Source organism: Eucalyptus grandis, chromosome 11 (assembly GCF_016545825.1).
Source record: "Eucalyptus grandis isolate ANBG69807.140 chromosome 11, ASM1654582v1, whole genome shotgun sequence".
Classification (NCBI taxonomy): domain Eukaryota; kingdom Viridiplantae; phylum Streptophyta; class Magnoliopsida; order Myrtales; family Myrtaceae; genus Eucalyptus; species Eucalyptus grandis.
Genome location: NC_052622.1, coordinates 8,820,821 through 8,837,353, shown reverse-complemented (window position 1 = coordinate 8,837,353; position 16,533 = coordinate 8,820,821). Strand labels below are relative to the sequence as shown.

The 16,533-nt window shown below is 39.6% G+C and overlaps 1 protein-coding gene across 1 annotated transcript; it reads right to left on the bottom strand.

Annotated features, from left to right (window-relative positions):
• Window positions 1–1,150: 1,150 nt before the first annotated feature.
• LOC104424693 lies at window positions 1,151–1,847 on the bottom strand. Its single transcript, XM_039304151.1, has one exon. The coding sequence runs from the start codon at window positions 1,737–1,739 to the stop codon at window positions 1,326–1,328; it is 414 nt and encodes a 137-aa protein (XP_039160085.1). The 5' UTR covers window positions 1,740–1,847; the 3' UTR covers window positions 1,151–1,325.
• Between the last annotated feature and the right edge of the window lie 14,686 nt (window positions 1,848–16,533).

Here is a 16,533-nt window from a genome sequence, read left to right as displayed (position 1 = left end):
CCTACACCAACACCCTTGGGAGCCAAAAAGTCTTCTCTCTCCCTCTCTCTTTTCTCTCCATTGCCATCTTCAACCTTCAGCCTTGGAGAAGAATTTGAGTTAATCTCGTCCTCCCCTCCCCTTTTTTGTCAATTTTGTTTGTATTTTATAGTTCTTTTATTGCTTTTTTCTCTCTTGATTTAGATTTGGGAGCTTTCTTCTCTTGATTTAGTTTTTGACTTGAGAGTTTGAACTCTCCCAGTCTAGTTCTAGATCTAGGTGTTGTCCTCTCCCAATCTAGATTTGGGAGTTCAATGAATATACTATTGAAGATTCGATATCCCTTTGTTCTATTTGTGTGTGGGTTTTCTGCCTCCAACTCCAGTGATAATCGCAAAAGTTTATAGAAATCAAGGTGAAACTTAGGGTAATCTTATCAAATGCGTCCGTTTTGTGTGAGCTCTGTGCACATTGGTACATGAAAGAATAATGTGAAATACGACTTCCCACGCGTCGAATATGTAGACATAATGTCCCTTTTGGTTTACTTTGTCTGAAAAAGTCAGAAACAATTGACAAGGCACCTAGAAAAGGAATAACACAACATCGTTGCACAGGTCAAATCGCGTTTCTTCCTATGTTAAAAAACGCGGGTCTCGGCTTTTTGACCTTATTTTCCATTCCTTCGGTGGCAGGTCCTTGGCACTGAAGTAACTTGGCATTTAGGTTAACTTTATTTTATTCGAACGATGATGACCTCAAAATATTTGAATATCACAATTTTTGGTATGTTCATCATCTTTAGGAATCATTGAATTAATCTTTCCGACATAATTCAATATTGGTGGATCTTATCGCACGGTTTGATTTTCCTTATCGAAATGGAAATATTCCTAGTACAAGTTGAGATAAAATCAGCATCTTTCCAAATGCCAAACGTGCAATTATTTTTTCTAGTTCTTACCATGATCCCTCACAAAATAAAAGAAACTGAACAAAATAATTTCATTTCGAGAGAGAATTTGTCTCGTTTCTTTTCAATTCTTTACATTTTCTCAGTTTTTGTACATTGTGATGCTTGAGAATTGCCCTAATAATAAATGAAAGTAAATATCGTACACGTAAATCAGGTCCGATTGTAAGCACGACGATCTGACAATCTCGACATGAATCAATAACAAGTGCTAAATCCATTAATTTCATCCGCAACATCATTCTCGGGTACAAAACTCGGTTTAGAAAATAAGGGGTGCGTAAAATAAAAACACCATAAAAATGACAAAATCTCAAATGCAACCACATTCTTCCCACCATGACGAATCCCTCTTAAGATAAAATCCTCCAAATTAAGCAGCGACTTTGGTAAGCTCACGCTCCACGGCTTTCTTCAAGAAGCTGTCCTCTTCCAACACCATCTGGACCGGCAAGAACCCCAAGTCGTCCGCCACGGCGAGCATCATCCTCCTCGTCTCCGCCTTGAACTCCTCCAGGTCCACCGACCCGTTGGCATCGTGGTCGAACTGCCCGAACAGTGAGCCATACACATGGGCCACCTCGTCGGGGTCTGGCTTCACGTCGACCCCAAAGTGGGTCTCGAGCACTCGAAGACCCTGCAGATCCCGCAGCATCTCCGCATAGGAGAGGCAGCCGTCGCGGTCAACGTCGAGGGATGAGAAGCGGTCACCTATGAAGGCATTGAAAGCCTCCTCGTCCTCCACGAAGCCGACGATGGTCGCCGAATCCAACACTTCCACGCTCATTTTTTTTCTTTTTTTTTTTGGGTGGGGGGAGGGGCAGGGTTTGAAGGCTTCTGGTGAATAACGAATGAGTGTAGTGAGCAAAAAGCTGGGGTGTGAGAGAAAGATGGTATCTTATGTGAAGGTGGTTTGTGATTTGTTCATGTTGAAGAGGCTATTTATAAGCTCGATGAACAGTTAAAGAAGCGGTGTTTGGTTTAGTTAATTTTGAAAATGTGCGTTTGAAGCGCCAATAGAATGTTTTGGCCCGTTGTATTATGCCCTCGGGTTGTTCTTTCTTTTGAACCGACTTTTCCTAGAAGTTGTTCCCAGACGTGTTCTCACATGTAGCTGAACAGTAAGAATTTCAATTTGATTTATTTTGATACATGTTTTTGAAGATTTGCAACCTTATCGCACGACAATAAGACTTTTTGGCCGTTCCTCGAAGTAGGAAAATATATTGCGTGGTCTTACATTAAAAATCTTCTCATCTAAACTCGCAAAATTATATTTGAAATGATATTTGATCTTTAAATATCTTTTCGGTTGTTTGTAGGTGTAGCAACAATAAAAGTAACATATATCTTGTAAATTTCCTAGTCCTAAGGCAACTCGCAATGGGGCCTAAAACATTATCAGGCCAATAGGGTTGACGCAAAAATATGATGTGTCCCAACTTGAATAATGACTAGAGATCTACATTAATGTATTTAACATGGCTTGGTGTATAGTTTCCATAACCTCTTACCGTTGGCAACTGGGAATTCTTACATTGACAAGAGTCCTGATAGTATCATTAATTATATTTGGCCATATTTTAGTGTAATTAATTGGAGAACTAGAATCTTGACAAAAATGCTCATACACACGTTGATCGGGAAGGTTAATGCATCCATTCATTAATCGAAATTAGATTTGGCTAAGACCTATATATATATAAATACATTATCAGTTCTTACTTCCATACTTCCTAACTTATTGTCACACCCCAAAACTACAAGGAATGGGGATGACATGGCCAACCTTCCATGAATTATGTATATCTCAAGCTATATATATACACATATCAAATAACTTAACAAGTTTGTCGCAACATTAGAGTTTCTATAATCCACCAAAAAGAAATATACATTTAAAACTTAACCAATCCAACCACTAGCAAAGATTATATACACCACTTTCTTAAACCATACCCAAAATAGAACTCCCAAAAGTTTTCCAAAAGCGCTCTCGTCTTACTAGTTGCTAACCTGGGAAGATAAATGGAAACATGGAAGAGTAATGGAATAAGCTTCCAATTACTCATTTAAAACTCAGGCACGACTCATTATATCGCCAAACAAAATATGATAACTTGCAAGAACAAAATGTGTTAAATGTTACCTCAACCTAGCTATATCAAATAGCCAAATTTTCCATTCATCCATAATAACAAAACCAGCATGAACTCATCCTATCTCATATCAATGGTTCATTTCACACTCAATATCCAAAGCCCTAGAGATGACTCTCACGAAATTAAGGTGTAGCCTTAGCCAGACCACATGAAGGCCCTCCTCCCACGAAATTACGTTATCGTGTAGCACTTAGTCCTTTACTATGCATGTCAGTAGTACAAGGCCCTAGAGGTGACTCCCATGTGACTCAAGTCGCCATGTAGCACTTAGCCCTTGACTACAATGCTCTAAAGGTGACTCACACGAAATTTCGTTGTCGTGTAACACTTAGTCATTTACTACCACACATTTGATTTCCTCAACACAACACATATCATGTTTCAATAGTCATCACATAACCACATAAATCGATTATATCCAAAACAGCATACATAACCCTTCAAGAGAGATTTGTCAAATCATCTCACAATAACTCAAAATTACTGAGTACTATATCCATCAATATATAACAAATAGGTCCTCATTTCCTCACAAGTATATATTGGTTAATCTTACCTTAGTACATGAGTTACACAAAACCAAAGATGACATTAGTACTACTCCCCCCAAAATCAAATAACGTGTGTGTTATTTGATCCTTCGATCTCGCAATCCTACCAAATGAAAGAGAATCAACATTAAGTTTTGGTAGCACGCCACATCAACCACGAAATGGCTATATTATATCTAAATATTAACAAAACGATTCCTATGCGCTAATAAATCGCATACCGGGAGAATTACCAAAAAAGTCCTAAACGTATTGCAATTGTGCCAATTCAGTTCTAAACTTTTTTTTTTTGCCAATTTAGTCCTAAACCTTTATATAATTGTGCCAATTCAGTCCTTCCGGCCAAAATTGGCCGGCTGGAGCCGACGTGGACACCGGCCGAGACAGTTGGCCGGTGAACAATTTTTTAATAATTTTTTAATTTTTTTTTCGATTTTTTTAAATTTTTTCAATTTTTTTTTTCGATTTTTTTTTTTTTTACCTTCTTCTTCTTCCTCCGCCGGCCGGCGTCGGCAGGCGAGGGCCGGCGAGGCCGACCTCGCCGGCCACCGGTGAGGCTCGCCCCGCTTGCCACCGGCGAAGGCGAGCCTCGCCTGCCATGGCGAGGTCGAGCCTCGCCGGTGGCAAAAGGGGGCGAGCCGCCCGGACGGCGAGGCCGCCGTCGCCCCGCCTGGGCGAGGCTCGGCCTCGCCCAGCCATGGCGAGGTCGAGTCTCGCCGATTCCGCGACGGTGAGGCCACCGTCGCCCAGCCAAGGCGAGGCTCGCCTCGCCGGATCCGGCGACGGCGGCCTTGCCGGCCACTAGCGAGGCCGGTACCCGATCCGCGAGGCTCGCCGCGCTGGCCGGCGGGGCAAGCCTCACCAGATGTGGCGACGGCGGCCTCGCCGGCCACTAGCGAGGCCATAACCAGATCCGGCGAGGCTCGCCGCCATGGCCGGGCGAGGCTAAGCCTCGCCTTAGCCGGGCGACGGCGGCCGCCGCCGCTAGTGGCCGGTGGGGCGAGCCTCGCTAGTGGCTGCGCCGGCCGGCTGGGAAGAAGAAGAAGGTAAAAAATTTTAAAAAAAAATCTAAAAATCTAAAAATCGAAAAAAATTAAAAATTATTAAAAAATTGTTCACCGGCAACTGCCTCCTACCGGCATCCACGTCGCTCCCGGCCGGCCAATTTTGGTCGGAATGACCGAATTGGCACAATTATAAAAGGTTTTGGACTAAATTGGCAAAAAAAAAAAGTTTAGGATTGAATTGGCACAATTGCAATAAGTTTAGGACTTTTTGGTAATTCTCCCCCAAAATAACTATTCAAGCCGTTTGTAACACGACTCTTGAGTGTAAAACTTAGTTACACTATAACTTTCTCTATCGAACCCCGTTATTAACATACTTATAGTCCATAGAGAACCCTTCCATCATACTACAATAATCCCAACTTGACCATCCCAAAATCAAACCGAAAATTAACAAAATAAGGGCTCGAAACTGCTGGACGCACACTGTTCACTGTGCGCGGGAAACTTCAAAATCTTGCTTCGAGCAAACCGTAAGTTCAAATCACGATCTGTAAAACCCCACGGCTCCACAACACCCTAAAATATCATTTCTACAAAAATACGTGGCTCAACGACTCCAAAATTGGACTTCGCTGCTCTATTTTCCAAATATTTCGAATGGGAGCCCTAAACCCGCAAATTACTTCGATTGGACGAATAATGGGCCTACTCTTACCGGGTGCTGCGTTATAAAGATGAGCCAGCTTGGCGAGGTATCCATAGTATGCACGTGCCAAAAACCCTTTCTTCTTTTCCCCCTTCTTCTTCTTCTTCTTCTCTCCTTTTTGGTCGAGGGAGCTCTCTGCTGTCCTTTTTAACCGAGCCCTCCCCTCCCTTCCTTTTTACTTTTTTGACTTTTCAACTTATCTTTCTTTTTCTTCTTTTGGCCCCACCAACCAAATATTACACTTATTATGTCAATCAAAATGAAAATGCACCGATTCTTCAACTCAGAGTGGAAGGGAACTGCCTGCACCGATCTGCTTGTGAGCAGCCTCTGCTAGGAGGGTTTAATGGCTGTGGCTACATCGAGCGGCGGTGGCACGTTCTTGTCAACTCCATCGCGTGGGTCCTTGCTAGGAAGAGAGTCGTTTCTATAATGATTTATCTTCGAGTATGCTCTCGCCATTGGCAACAGGGAATTCTTACATTAACAAGAGTCCTCGTAATATCATTAATTATTTTTGGCCATAGTTCAATGTAATTAATTGGAGAACTAGAGCCTTGACAAAGGGTGTGTTTGGTTTGATTTGAGGGAATATTTTTGAGAAAATGTACAGACTTTTGAGCTAAAGGAATTTTCTAAAATATAAATAGTATTTGTTAAAGTGTAATTTGAACACACATTGGAAAGCAACTTTGACGTAAATGTGGTTTGATAAAAAAAATATTTTGTAAAAGATTTTTACTAATTTTTTTAATAAAAAATCTCAAATTATCTAATGGTAAAATTCAGCTGGCTTGCCAATGGCACATTGGCTGCATGCCAACCGCTTGTTGGTTACTCGCTAGAGGTTGAGGCAAAGTAAGGGTTTTTGTGAACATTCATGGAATTATGAAAGTTGAGCAATGCAAAGTTGGAAGAAAAGAAATTGTAATTGCATCTCAGAAATACAGCATTCCAAAGTACCTCCGCATTTATCTTGGGCTAAAGACCGTTAGAGAGTTTTGGAGATGTAATTGCATTTCTCCAAAGTACTTGAAAAATTTCACCAAACAGCATTTGCATTTGCCAATGAGCTTTAGGGCTCCAAAGGATTTCGCAAATGCTAAAACAAAGACACCCTTATGGCACAAACTTTAAATGTATATAGATTATATCCTCACAAAATAAAATTTAAAGCTTGAAGTTTCATAACGCTCACTTTAGTCCTATGTATGATCCAAGTACGTAAACTTGGCAAGTGTGGCTTCCGAACACAGACTTGCCGGCAGAAGTACAGCCCAAGTGCTATAACTTGGCACCAGGGGACACTTAAGTGCCATAACTTTAAAATGGTACACTAGAGTGCCAGTTTTGAAGTTAAATGGGATACTTAAGTGCCACTCCGGTGAAGATCCGGCCAAATGGCTTACGTGGCGACTTTCCAGTGAGTTTGGTCCAAAACGGCATCGTTTTGCACGTTAACGTGGCGGAGAAAATGCAAAAAGACACCGTTTCGTGTCTATGTGTAAATAATAATATAAAAATTAATTTTATTTAAAATATTCAAAAAAATTAAAAAATTTTAAAAATTTTTTAAAATTTTTTAAAAATTAAGAAAAAATGGGGGGAGGTCGAACGAGGCGGCCGAGGGCCGAGCCCTCGCCGCCTCCACCTCCCCGCCGTCGCCGGGAAGGGTCGGCAAAGGAGGGGGAGGGTCGGTCGGGGTCGCCGGCCCCCGGCCGATCGACGGCGAGGGCTGCGAGCCCTCACCGGACTCTTGCCCCTCGCCGGACCGCCTGCCCCTCGCCGGCAGTAACCAGCCAACTCTTTTTTTTTTTACTTTTTTTAATAACAAAAGTCTTTTGCACAGTTAATTTGTCCAAACACTATTTTGTTCAAAGATACTTCACAATTGACTTTCATAAATACAATTTACCAAACACAATTTGCATTTTGAAAAACTCCTTTAGCTCAAGAATCTTTACATTTTCTCAAGGACTTTCTCCAAAAGTCTTCCCAAACGCACCCAAAGAGGGACTAATTTTTTTTACTTGGACGTGCAACAATAAATCAGAGAAAATAATTTCCTTCTTCCCATAAGGGAAAACTATAAGAAGGAAAATTTGTTTTTTCCAATCTAAGTTTGGTGTTTTCAATCCCTGAACAACACTTTCCGTCAATCAAGTAGTTCTTTTATCATCCAAAACTGACCCATAGTTGCTAATACATTGCTTGTAGGCACATTGTTCTTAATCTCGCAGCGGTGAGCAGCGGTTTAGGGTCGACCCTGCACCGGCCCAACCCTGCTGGTCCTGATCCGGTCCCCAAGGGGACTGGGTCGGTCCTTGGTCCTGAAATTCCAAAAACCAACATGTTAACTAATCGATTACAACACTGTACGGGTTGGTCCTCGGTCCTAAGAGTTTTGGGTCAGTCCAACCCTGGACCAACCCTATATATTATATTATATTGTATTATATTATATTATTTATAATTCTTTTATATATTCAAACATAAGTAAAATGTATGTTATATTATATTATATTGAGATGTTCTATTAATAGCATTAATAGTAATTTCAATTTAAAAATTTTGTTGAGTATTAATTATATGTAGTTTGTTTTGTTTTCATGTGTTTAGAAGTTCAAGTAAATTAACAAGATGTGAAGTTATATATTCATGGTTTATATTAAGTATTTTGACTTTTTATGGTTTAATTGTACTAATGAATTTCAGTTGCACTTTGCTTTTCAATTTGTATCAAATGATAGAAGTTTTTGAAGAGTAGAGTAGTACTGCAGTAGATATAGTGATTTGCTAGTCAAGTGGTGTGAAGCTCATTTGATTATGAATATTAAAGATAGATGATTACAAGAACTTTCCATCTTGTCACATATCTCGATGAGCGATTAGTAGGTACGAATTTTTTATTATTGTGTCATCTTAGATTTGCTAAATATGTATTGATATTTATAATTTAATTGCACAATGTCGTATTATCAATGGATGTGTAATTTGAATTTGTAGGTTTGTCTTTTTAGGAAGTATAAAAAATAAGATGAAAAAAATTATCGATCGGTCCCGGGTTGACCCTGGAACCGGACCGAACCCATTGGGTCGGTCCGATCCTTGGTCCCAGACTCAATAGGGTCGGTCCTCGGTCATAAAATTTGAGGACCAACACTGTACGGGTTGGTCCTAGGGTTAGGGAGTGGCCTAGACTAACCCGGACCATGCTCACCCCCGCTCACAGCTAAGTGCCCTAACGAGATGAATACCATCATCTAGATACCCAGGCAGCGGATGCGGCAGATACCTCGTCGGTGGATATGGAGGATACCCGGGCAGTGATGGTTATCGTAGTTACGAGGGCTGTGGCGGCTATGGAGGCTATCGGGGCCGAGGCAGTCATCCGGACGTGGCGGCTGCGGAGGAGGAGGGTTACTGCCGTTTCGATGCTGCGGCTGTGGATACTACGGATGATGCGGGGCGCTGTTCCTTTGCCGGTGAGGCAATCGACAAGATGCCCGAAGCCAAGCCTCGGAACAAGTTAACAACCTCGCATCTGCGCGGATTATGGAATTAGCAACAAAAAAGATTCGGGGAGAGTTATTTATTCGCTAAAGCGTTTTGAATTTGAAAATCATGGAATTACGTGTGATGATAACTTTACTGTTTCTCTCTTTTTTCTTCTCTTTCGATTTGGTCAAATAGTGAATTAGGAATTTAGGAGAAACGAAGAGCGAGATATCGGGGACGAGGACAAGACAAATTAGGACAAAGGCAATTAGGCGACGAAACCCGAGAAAATAATTGAAGAGATTTGGTGGCGCTAATGACGTCTTGGGCATTACCTCGAAGGAGGTGTCCGCGTCTCGCCTCCTTGCGTTCCGGTCCAGCTGGGGCAATCACCTAACCTAACCCTCTCTCTCTCTCTCTCTCTCTCTAAAAAGAGCCACGATACTGTTTTGACTACGGTCCGATTCTCAAGTCAACGCTTGTTATGCAAGCATGATCGCCCCATGACGGACAAAATCAGGAAGAGCCCAAGACTCGTTTCGGCGATTGATTGGAAATTGCCCCCCACCTAATTAGTCTGACAACTTTTTGAGTCATACATTTTTACTAAATCCATCTGACTCTATTTAGGAGAATGAATTTGAATAATCCAACTAAATCGAGAAAAAAAATAACATATAATGTGAGATACATCAGTCTCTGTCATGGACATCAAAATAAATTTATAGATCTAGCGTAGGGACGCGATACACTCTTACCTAACTTGTTTAATTTTTACTCATTCTTTTTCCTTAAGAAAATTTCAATATAAACAATATTGTTTCCTTTCGCTATTCCTTTTCAAATTTGCCAATTCCATCATCTTATTAATTCATTGAGAATGTGATTCTCATATGTCGAGTTATGTTTCATGTGGAAGCACATGAAAGGTTTTCTCAATCTTTTCTCATTTACCAATCGCGATTTTCTCTTCGATAAAAATGTTTCCATCATACTTAGTAGGCATTGATTCAAATTCAAATATTCAATTTTTTGACATTATTATGTCATTATCGCCCGTCAACGAGTCTCATTCTTATAATTTCAACGTTGATTAATTGCTCATATTATTTCTAATAAGCACGTCCCAAAAAAGCACGGATGAATTGGTAATTTATTTCTAATCAAGATATGATTCGTTCCCTCATATCGAGGCATCTAGAAATGTTGCGAAAAGGTTAAACTAGTCGCAAGAAAAAAAGGGTCATTAGGGACACCGAAGGGCCCTGAAATCATGGACTCTTAGACACAGAACGACCCCAACGTGCGAAACAAGAACGGCCTGTTCTATTCTTGGCCCACACTTAGACAAAATATAATTAAATAATTTCCCTTTTGATTTAGGCTAAGAAAACAAAGATTAAATTACTCAAGACACCCTCGTGAAAGCAACATTAACAGGAAACCCTCGTCATCTTCTTGGGAACAGTCCCTCTCTCTCCCTTTATATATACCCTTTATATATACATCTTTTGTTTCTCGCTTTGATTCTCACTCTCTCCTTAGGGTGTCTTTTCGCGTGTTCTGGCTGGAAGAAGAAGAACAAGAAGAAGAAGCAGCAGCAGCAGCAGCAGCAGCGCCGAAGCTATGAAGAAGAGAAAGAAGATGTATTGCCTCGTCATCAACGCATGCTCACTTTGTACAGTATCATCACCATATGAAGTTTGATTGAGCTTGTTGTCGCTGGCTGAAAGAAGTTCAGCGTGGGATCGATTGTTTGCAGAGAAGGGACTTTGATTTTTCCGTGAAAAATTCAATGTGTTCGCAACGGCGTACATGGAAAGGCCAGGCAATTTTTCTTTTATTTTTCTCTTTTCTCTCTGCCGAATTCTCTTGAGAAACCTTGTTTCCTTTTCTCTGTATTTTTCCTTTTCCTTTTTTTTTTTGTTTGTTCCTTCCTTTACATGTTTCTTTTTGACTATCGAATAGAAGTGACGGGATTGGTGCCAACATTTGTATACAGTAAAACTACTGTTGAATAAGCTTTTAGTTAGATCTTCAAGTCATTTTGGTGGCAATGAAATAACGTTTCAATTCTCTCTCTCTCTCTCTCTCTCTCTCTCTCTCTCTCTCTCTCTCTCTCTCTCTCTCTCTCTCTCTCTCTCTCTCTCCGTATGATGATGGAAACGGAAAACCTAATTTTGTTTTGTGATAAATAAGCACAGCATGGTGATTTTTATTTTATTTTATTAATATGCCTAATCAAAAGAGTTGTTAACAAAGAGTGTTGCTAACGAGTGTTGGAGAGCCACCGATCAATTACTCTTTCTTGTCATTCGGACAGTGCTTATATTTTTGAAAGAAATTGTGCTAACATTAATTAGGCATATCTTCATTTTCGTTCCAAGAAAGAGAAATATAGATAATTTCGAGTATTTTGTGCATTTATAGGTTTCAATACCATATCAAACAAAATGCAAAAACCATGCCAACATATCGATAGCTGTCTTCAATCTTCATTTTTAGTCATATTTTTTGGGATTGTTCTAAACTTCTATGTTAGTTTGGTCTTATACAGTGCATACATGTCCTACACTGTTGGTTGGTATAGAAGCAGACAGGCTGATGAGATAAACACATAAGGAGCATTACAAAAGCAGGGGCCACTTTCATGTTCTAACCTATTTGTTGTGATTAACCACCATCACAATCAAATAACTAAACATCCACACCTACATGGAAATGAAATAACCTATATATTAATTTGGACAACACGAATAATGCAATACACTGTTTTTCTGCGCTTTTTTGTTCTTTTATTGTCCTAGTTGGTAAGCAGCACGACCCGTGAATGTATGAAAACAATGGGGAATCATAGTACAAAGCCAATAATCAAAAAAAGCCATTAATAAAATGGGTAAGCAACTTGTGTTTTTGCAATATAAATATGTTGTTCGTACCAGAACCCACATTTTATCAGTATTTTAGAAAGAAGAAAAGGAAAACGAGTGCTTTGTCATCTCATGGAGAAGAGAAAGGGGAGAAGGGAAGGCGGGTGGGGGGAGAGAGAGATACATCCAACCCTAATATTTTGAGAAAATCCCACTTTTACTATTATTATTTTTTTTTTTTTCTTTTTTCTTTTTTTTTTTTGCATGGACCCATTCAGTAAATGGCTTCAAAGTAAGTGATAGCTGTATCGAGATGAATAGTGTTTATCGCCAACTAAACGCTTATAAACGTTCACAAAAGATAGGAAAACCTCACATAAAGCAGAAAAGAGAACAAACTAGACCTAACCCTAGCCGTGTCGTGCTTCAAAGTCAATATGTTTGACTTCATGGAGCAAGGGTGACATATTTCTTGCGTTTACGGCAGTGTTTAACCTTAATTTCTTTGCCCTTTAACAAGGTTTAGGGGGTCAGTTCGCAACAACTGTAAACTATTTAACGTGATTGAATTTGTGGGTATTATTAATTTATGGAATTAGACAGAATGGAGTGAACGGATGGAGAGAGAGAGAGAAAGATAAGGATGGTGGGGTTTTGGGGAAATGTTGTTCTTTGTAGACCGTGTCCGAGAGTGAAAGCGATTTGGTTTCAAAATTACAAGGCTTGCATTGCGCTCGAGAGCAAGTTGTTCTTTGACTTTCGTTTTTCCGATTTCCTTTTTCTCTTAATCATCAATGTAGGATTGTAATATTTTGTTCCTCCTCCAACGCCGATCAAGGCTTTTATATATAGATGTTAAATCAGATTCCAGCATCTCCGCTTTGAATTCCTACTCTTTATTGTTATATAAAATAAAGAGTAACTCATACTTTAAGGAGATATCAATCTTTGTTTTTTTTTTTTTTTTTTCTAAGCATTATTACTTATTTTACATATGTTGTGTACATGGGCAAATGTGAATACACAATTATTGGAAAAAATTATTCAAAAAATTATAAACCTATTCCACTTTTGCCAATATAATCATAAACCTTTTAATTATATCAATTAAATCTTAAGCATTTTTATGTTTTACCTATTAAGTGTGTTTGGCCAATTTCAGCTGGAATTCCCTAAAATAAACGCCGACCGGCCTACGTGGCACGGTTGTTGCTTTTAATAGTATTTTAATATTTATTTATTGCTTTTTTTTTTCCTTTTTTTCCTTTTGTGGGTCTCAGCGACCATCGACAAGGCCCGATGGAGGGGGCAAAAAGAAAGAAAGTAAATAAGAAAAATAAAAGTAAAAAAAATTAAAAGAAATATTATAAATTGTTTACGTCAATGTTAGCTATGCCATATAGGATGATTGATATTTATGTTAGTAATTTCTGACAAAAATTGACCGAAGGAAATCAATTGGTAAAACATGAAAAGATATAAAATTTAATTGGCACAATTAAAAGGTTTAGGATAGAATTAGCAAAAATAGAATACTATATGATCACTCACATCTTTTACCATTAAAATTTGGATCGTACTATAAATTTCCTAAAAGGATTTCACATCTTGAAATGTTCTCTTTACCATATATGTTGATACAATTTTGTTCTTTATTGTGTATTCATATCACTAGTGAGGATATTAACAATTGTCCCCGCAGCACGAGTTGGATTAACTAAAAGTTGAAATACTTTTCAAGATATATTAAAAATGGAAGAATTATAGATTTGAATGAAACCATTTACTTCAAATAGGTAATACTTCTCGAAAGCACATTTAATTATTTTTCTTTCTTTCTGTTCTCTCCATCTAATTTTTCCAATGAGTTTCACTATTATGTTAAAAGTCACGATGGGATGCAATGCAATGACGGGAAGAAAGCTCAGATAGAGAGATATTGGGCGTAGAATTATAAATCTCATGGTCCTTGTTTCTGGACTATGGGTTCAAAACTTTAAACAATCGAGCGATATGTGAACATTTTCCTCATGAATAATACAGCAGTTCAATCGCACTACAAATTATTTCAGCGTTATCCAATACTTTCAGACTAAAAAATGAACGATGCCCCATTCTTTTTCTCCCTTTTTCGACAATTTCATCTTACTCAATGTAAAAATGTCACACAAGCGACAAATCAAATTCTAGGTTTGTTAGAAATCCGGCACCGGAGCATGATTATGGATTGTGTCGACTAGGGGTGTGCATGGTCCGGGCGGGCGGTTCCCGACCTAGAACCGGGAATCGCCGCTAAGGACCGGTTCCAAAATTAGAACCGGATCCACCCGTTTGTTACATGGATCCACTCGGGAATCGGACCGCCGGTCCGGTCCGGTTCCCGGGTGGATCCATGGAACCGATCTTGACGCGAAACAATTTTGATTTTCAACATAAAACGACTACGTGACATCAAAGCAAGCCAAAAAAAGAAAAACCAAATTTAAGTACGTGGAACAAAAATTCATTTGTTGCAACTATAAATGCAACCAATGAAGGAATGGATGTACGTAAGTTGATATAGAGGTAGAGAGATTAGTAAGTGTTTAAGAAAAATAGGTCTCTCTTAAAGCTATGAACTGGACATATCTCTCATTAGGTTCGGCAAAATATCACAAGTCTCACAAACAAATGAAAGGAGGTGAAATGAGGCACTATCCAAATATAGGAAAACAAAGGAAGTGCAACTAAACAAGACTTTATTGAATACATCACCCTCATCATTATATTAATAAATAAACTAAACAACGAAAAGCATAAGAATTCCCCAATATTTAGCTTTGTATTCATCCTGCAGCAAAAACAATTGCCACAAAACAATTGCTTTGTATTCAATTTTAGTATTTTTTTTTTTTAATATTAAAAGGGAACCGTCCGTCCGGGGTGGGCGGATCCGCCCATGGAACCGGGAACCGGACCGGTTCCCACCGGTTCCTGTGGGCAACCGGGAACCGGACTGTTCCCTCAAGAACCGCCGGTTCCGGGCGGTTCCGGTCCGGTTCCGGGCGGTCCGGGCAGTTCCCGGGTATTTTGCACACCCCTAGTGTCGACGTTCCCGAGGCCTGCCCCAAGAGCATAAAATAAGCACGATCCTTGTCTTTATTAGCGATGACGTACATCAGTGGACCAAAGCGCATCAATCTTTTCTTTTGAGAATCCCACAAACAAGCATACGCAAGTAATGTGGAAATTGAGGTATAAGCTAAAAACAACGCGCGCATCAACGTACGTATAAAATCTTAGTCTTTTGCTATTACTAAAACACATCATGCCGAGAGCAAGTAGGGGTGAGTAAAAGGAGTCACTCGGGCCGACCTGGACCTTAGGATGGCTATCATCTATACTCTCATCATCCTCATTGGACGTAAGGAGGAGTATGCCGCTCACGAAGGAGTTGCCATCAACGTACGTATAAAATCTTAGTCTTTTGCTATTACTAAAACACATCATGCCGAGAGCAAGTAGGAGTGAGTAAAAGGAATCACTCGGGCCGAACTGGACCTTAAGATGGCTATAATTTGTACTCTCATCATCCTCAAGATTAGGGTTGGACGTAAGGAGGAGTATGCCGCTCACGAAGGAGTTGCCACTATGGAAATCACGCATTGAGCCTGAGTGTGTAAAAATTCGAGCTTTAAATTTGTTAAGGTATAATCTGTGCACATTTAATATTTGTGCCATAAATGAAATGTGGTTGTAGCAAGCACGGAAAAGAGTGAAAGAAAAAAAATCAATTCATGGAAATCATCACTTTCGCTTGCATTGTGCATTTTTTTAAAGATTCATGTTCCTTCAGGAAGTTTAATAACTGTTTGAGTGCAGATAGTATTCGTGCAAAGACCGAATACATATGCTTAAAAATCCGAAAAGTGAGTTTTGTGTTGCTCGTGAGCAATCGGCAGCGAGTTACTGCTACACGATTTACCAATTCAAGTTTTTGCCTTATTTTGCCTTCCTTCCTTCTTTCCCTAAGGTGATATGTGGCTTGCTGTTCTAAGTGATGTTTGCAAGAGGTGCTTATTATGTAATGGTTAGGGTGTAATTCATTCTCCATGTATTTATTTCCAAGTAAATGCAGCACGACTTTGCTCTATAATTACCACAATTAACCAGGGAAAGGGTGCTCAGAAATTTGATGCCCCTCGGAAAGTTCAAGTTCCTTGTTTTATCACATGATAGAAATGTAAGATTTACTGGTTAGATTTCGTTCTTTTTACCTGTGGTGTTGGCCATCGGTTGATGATATTTCTGTTTTTTGCATTAGGTGGACTTTTGGGAGATGACAAAAGAAATTTCCAATCGCAAGAAAAACAATAATGCACCAAAGAGATTTGTGAGTATCCTTTCTTTTTCTTTTTATTTTTTTCAAGATTTTTTTGTGGAAAAAATCTACTGAGCATGAATCATAAATTGTTTTCAAGTACATGGCGTTTGAAACTGCAAGAAGCTGCTGATGATCGTACTTCCAGTGTTGCCATAGTAGGTAGAACGGATTAAGGCAATCTGGAGGAAGATGGACAATGATTTTGGGTAGGAAGTTGAAAATGAGATGGATCTTGTTCTTTGAGGTTTGATGTATACTCCCCGAGGACGTGGTCACTATCATTTATACTCTCATCATCCTTAGATTAGGATCGAGTGCACGGAGGAGTACGCGGTGGTGGAGAGGGGCCTAGTGGCGAAGGAACTGTCGAGACTCCTAGAAAGAGGAATGTGGGTGGCTAGTGTAAAAGGAGTGTGAGACC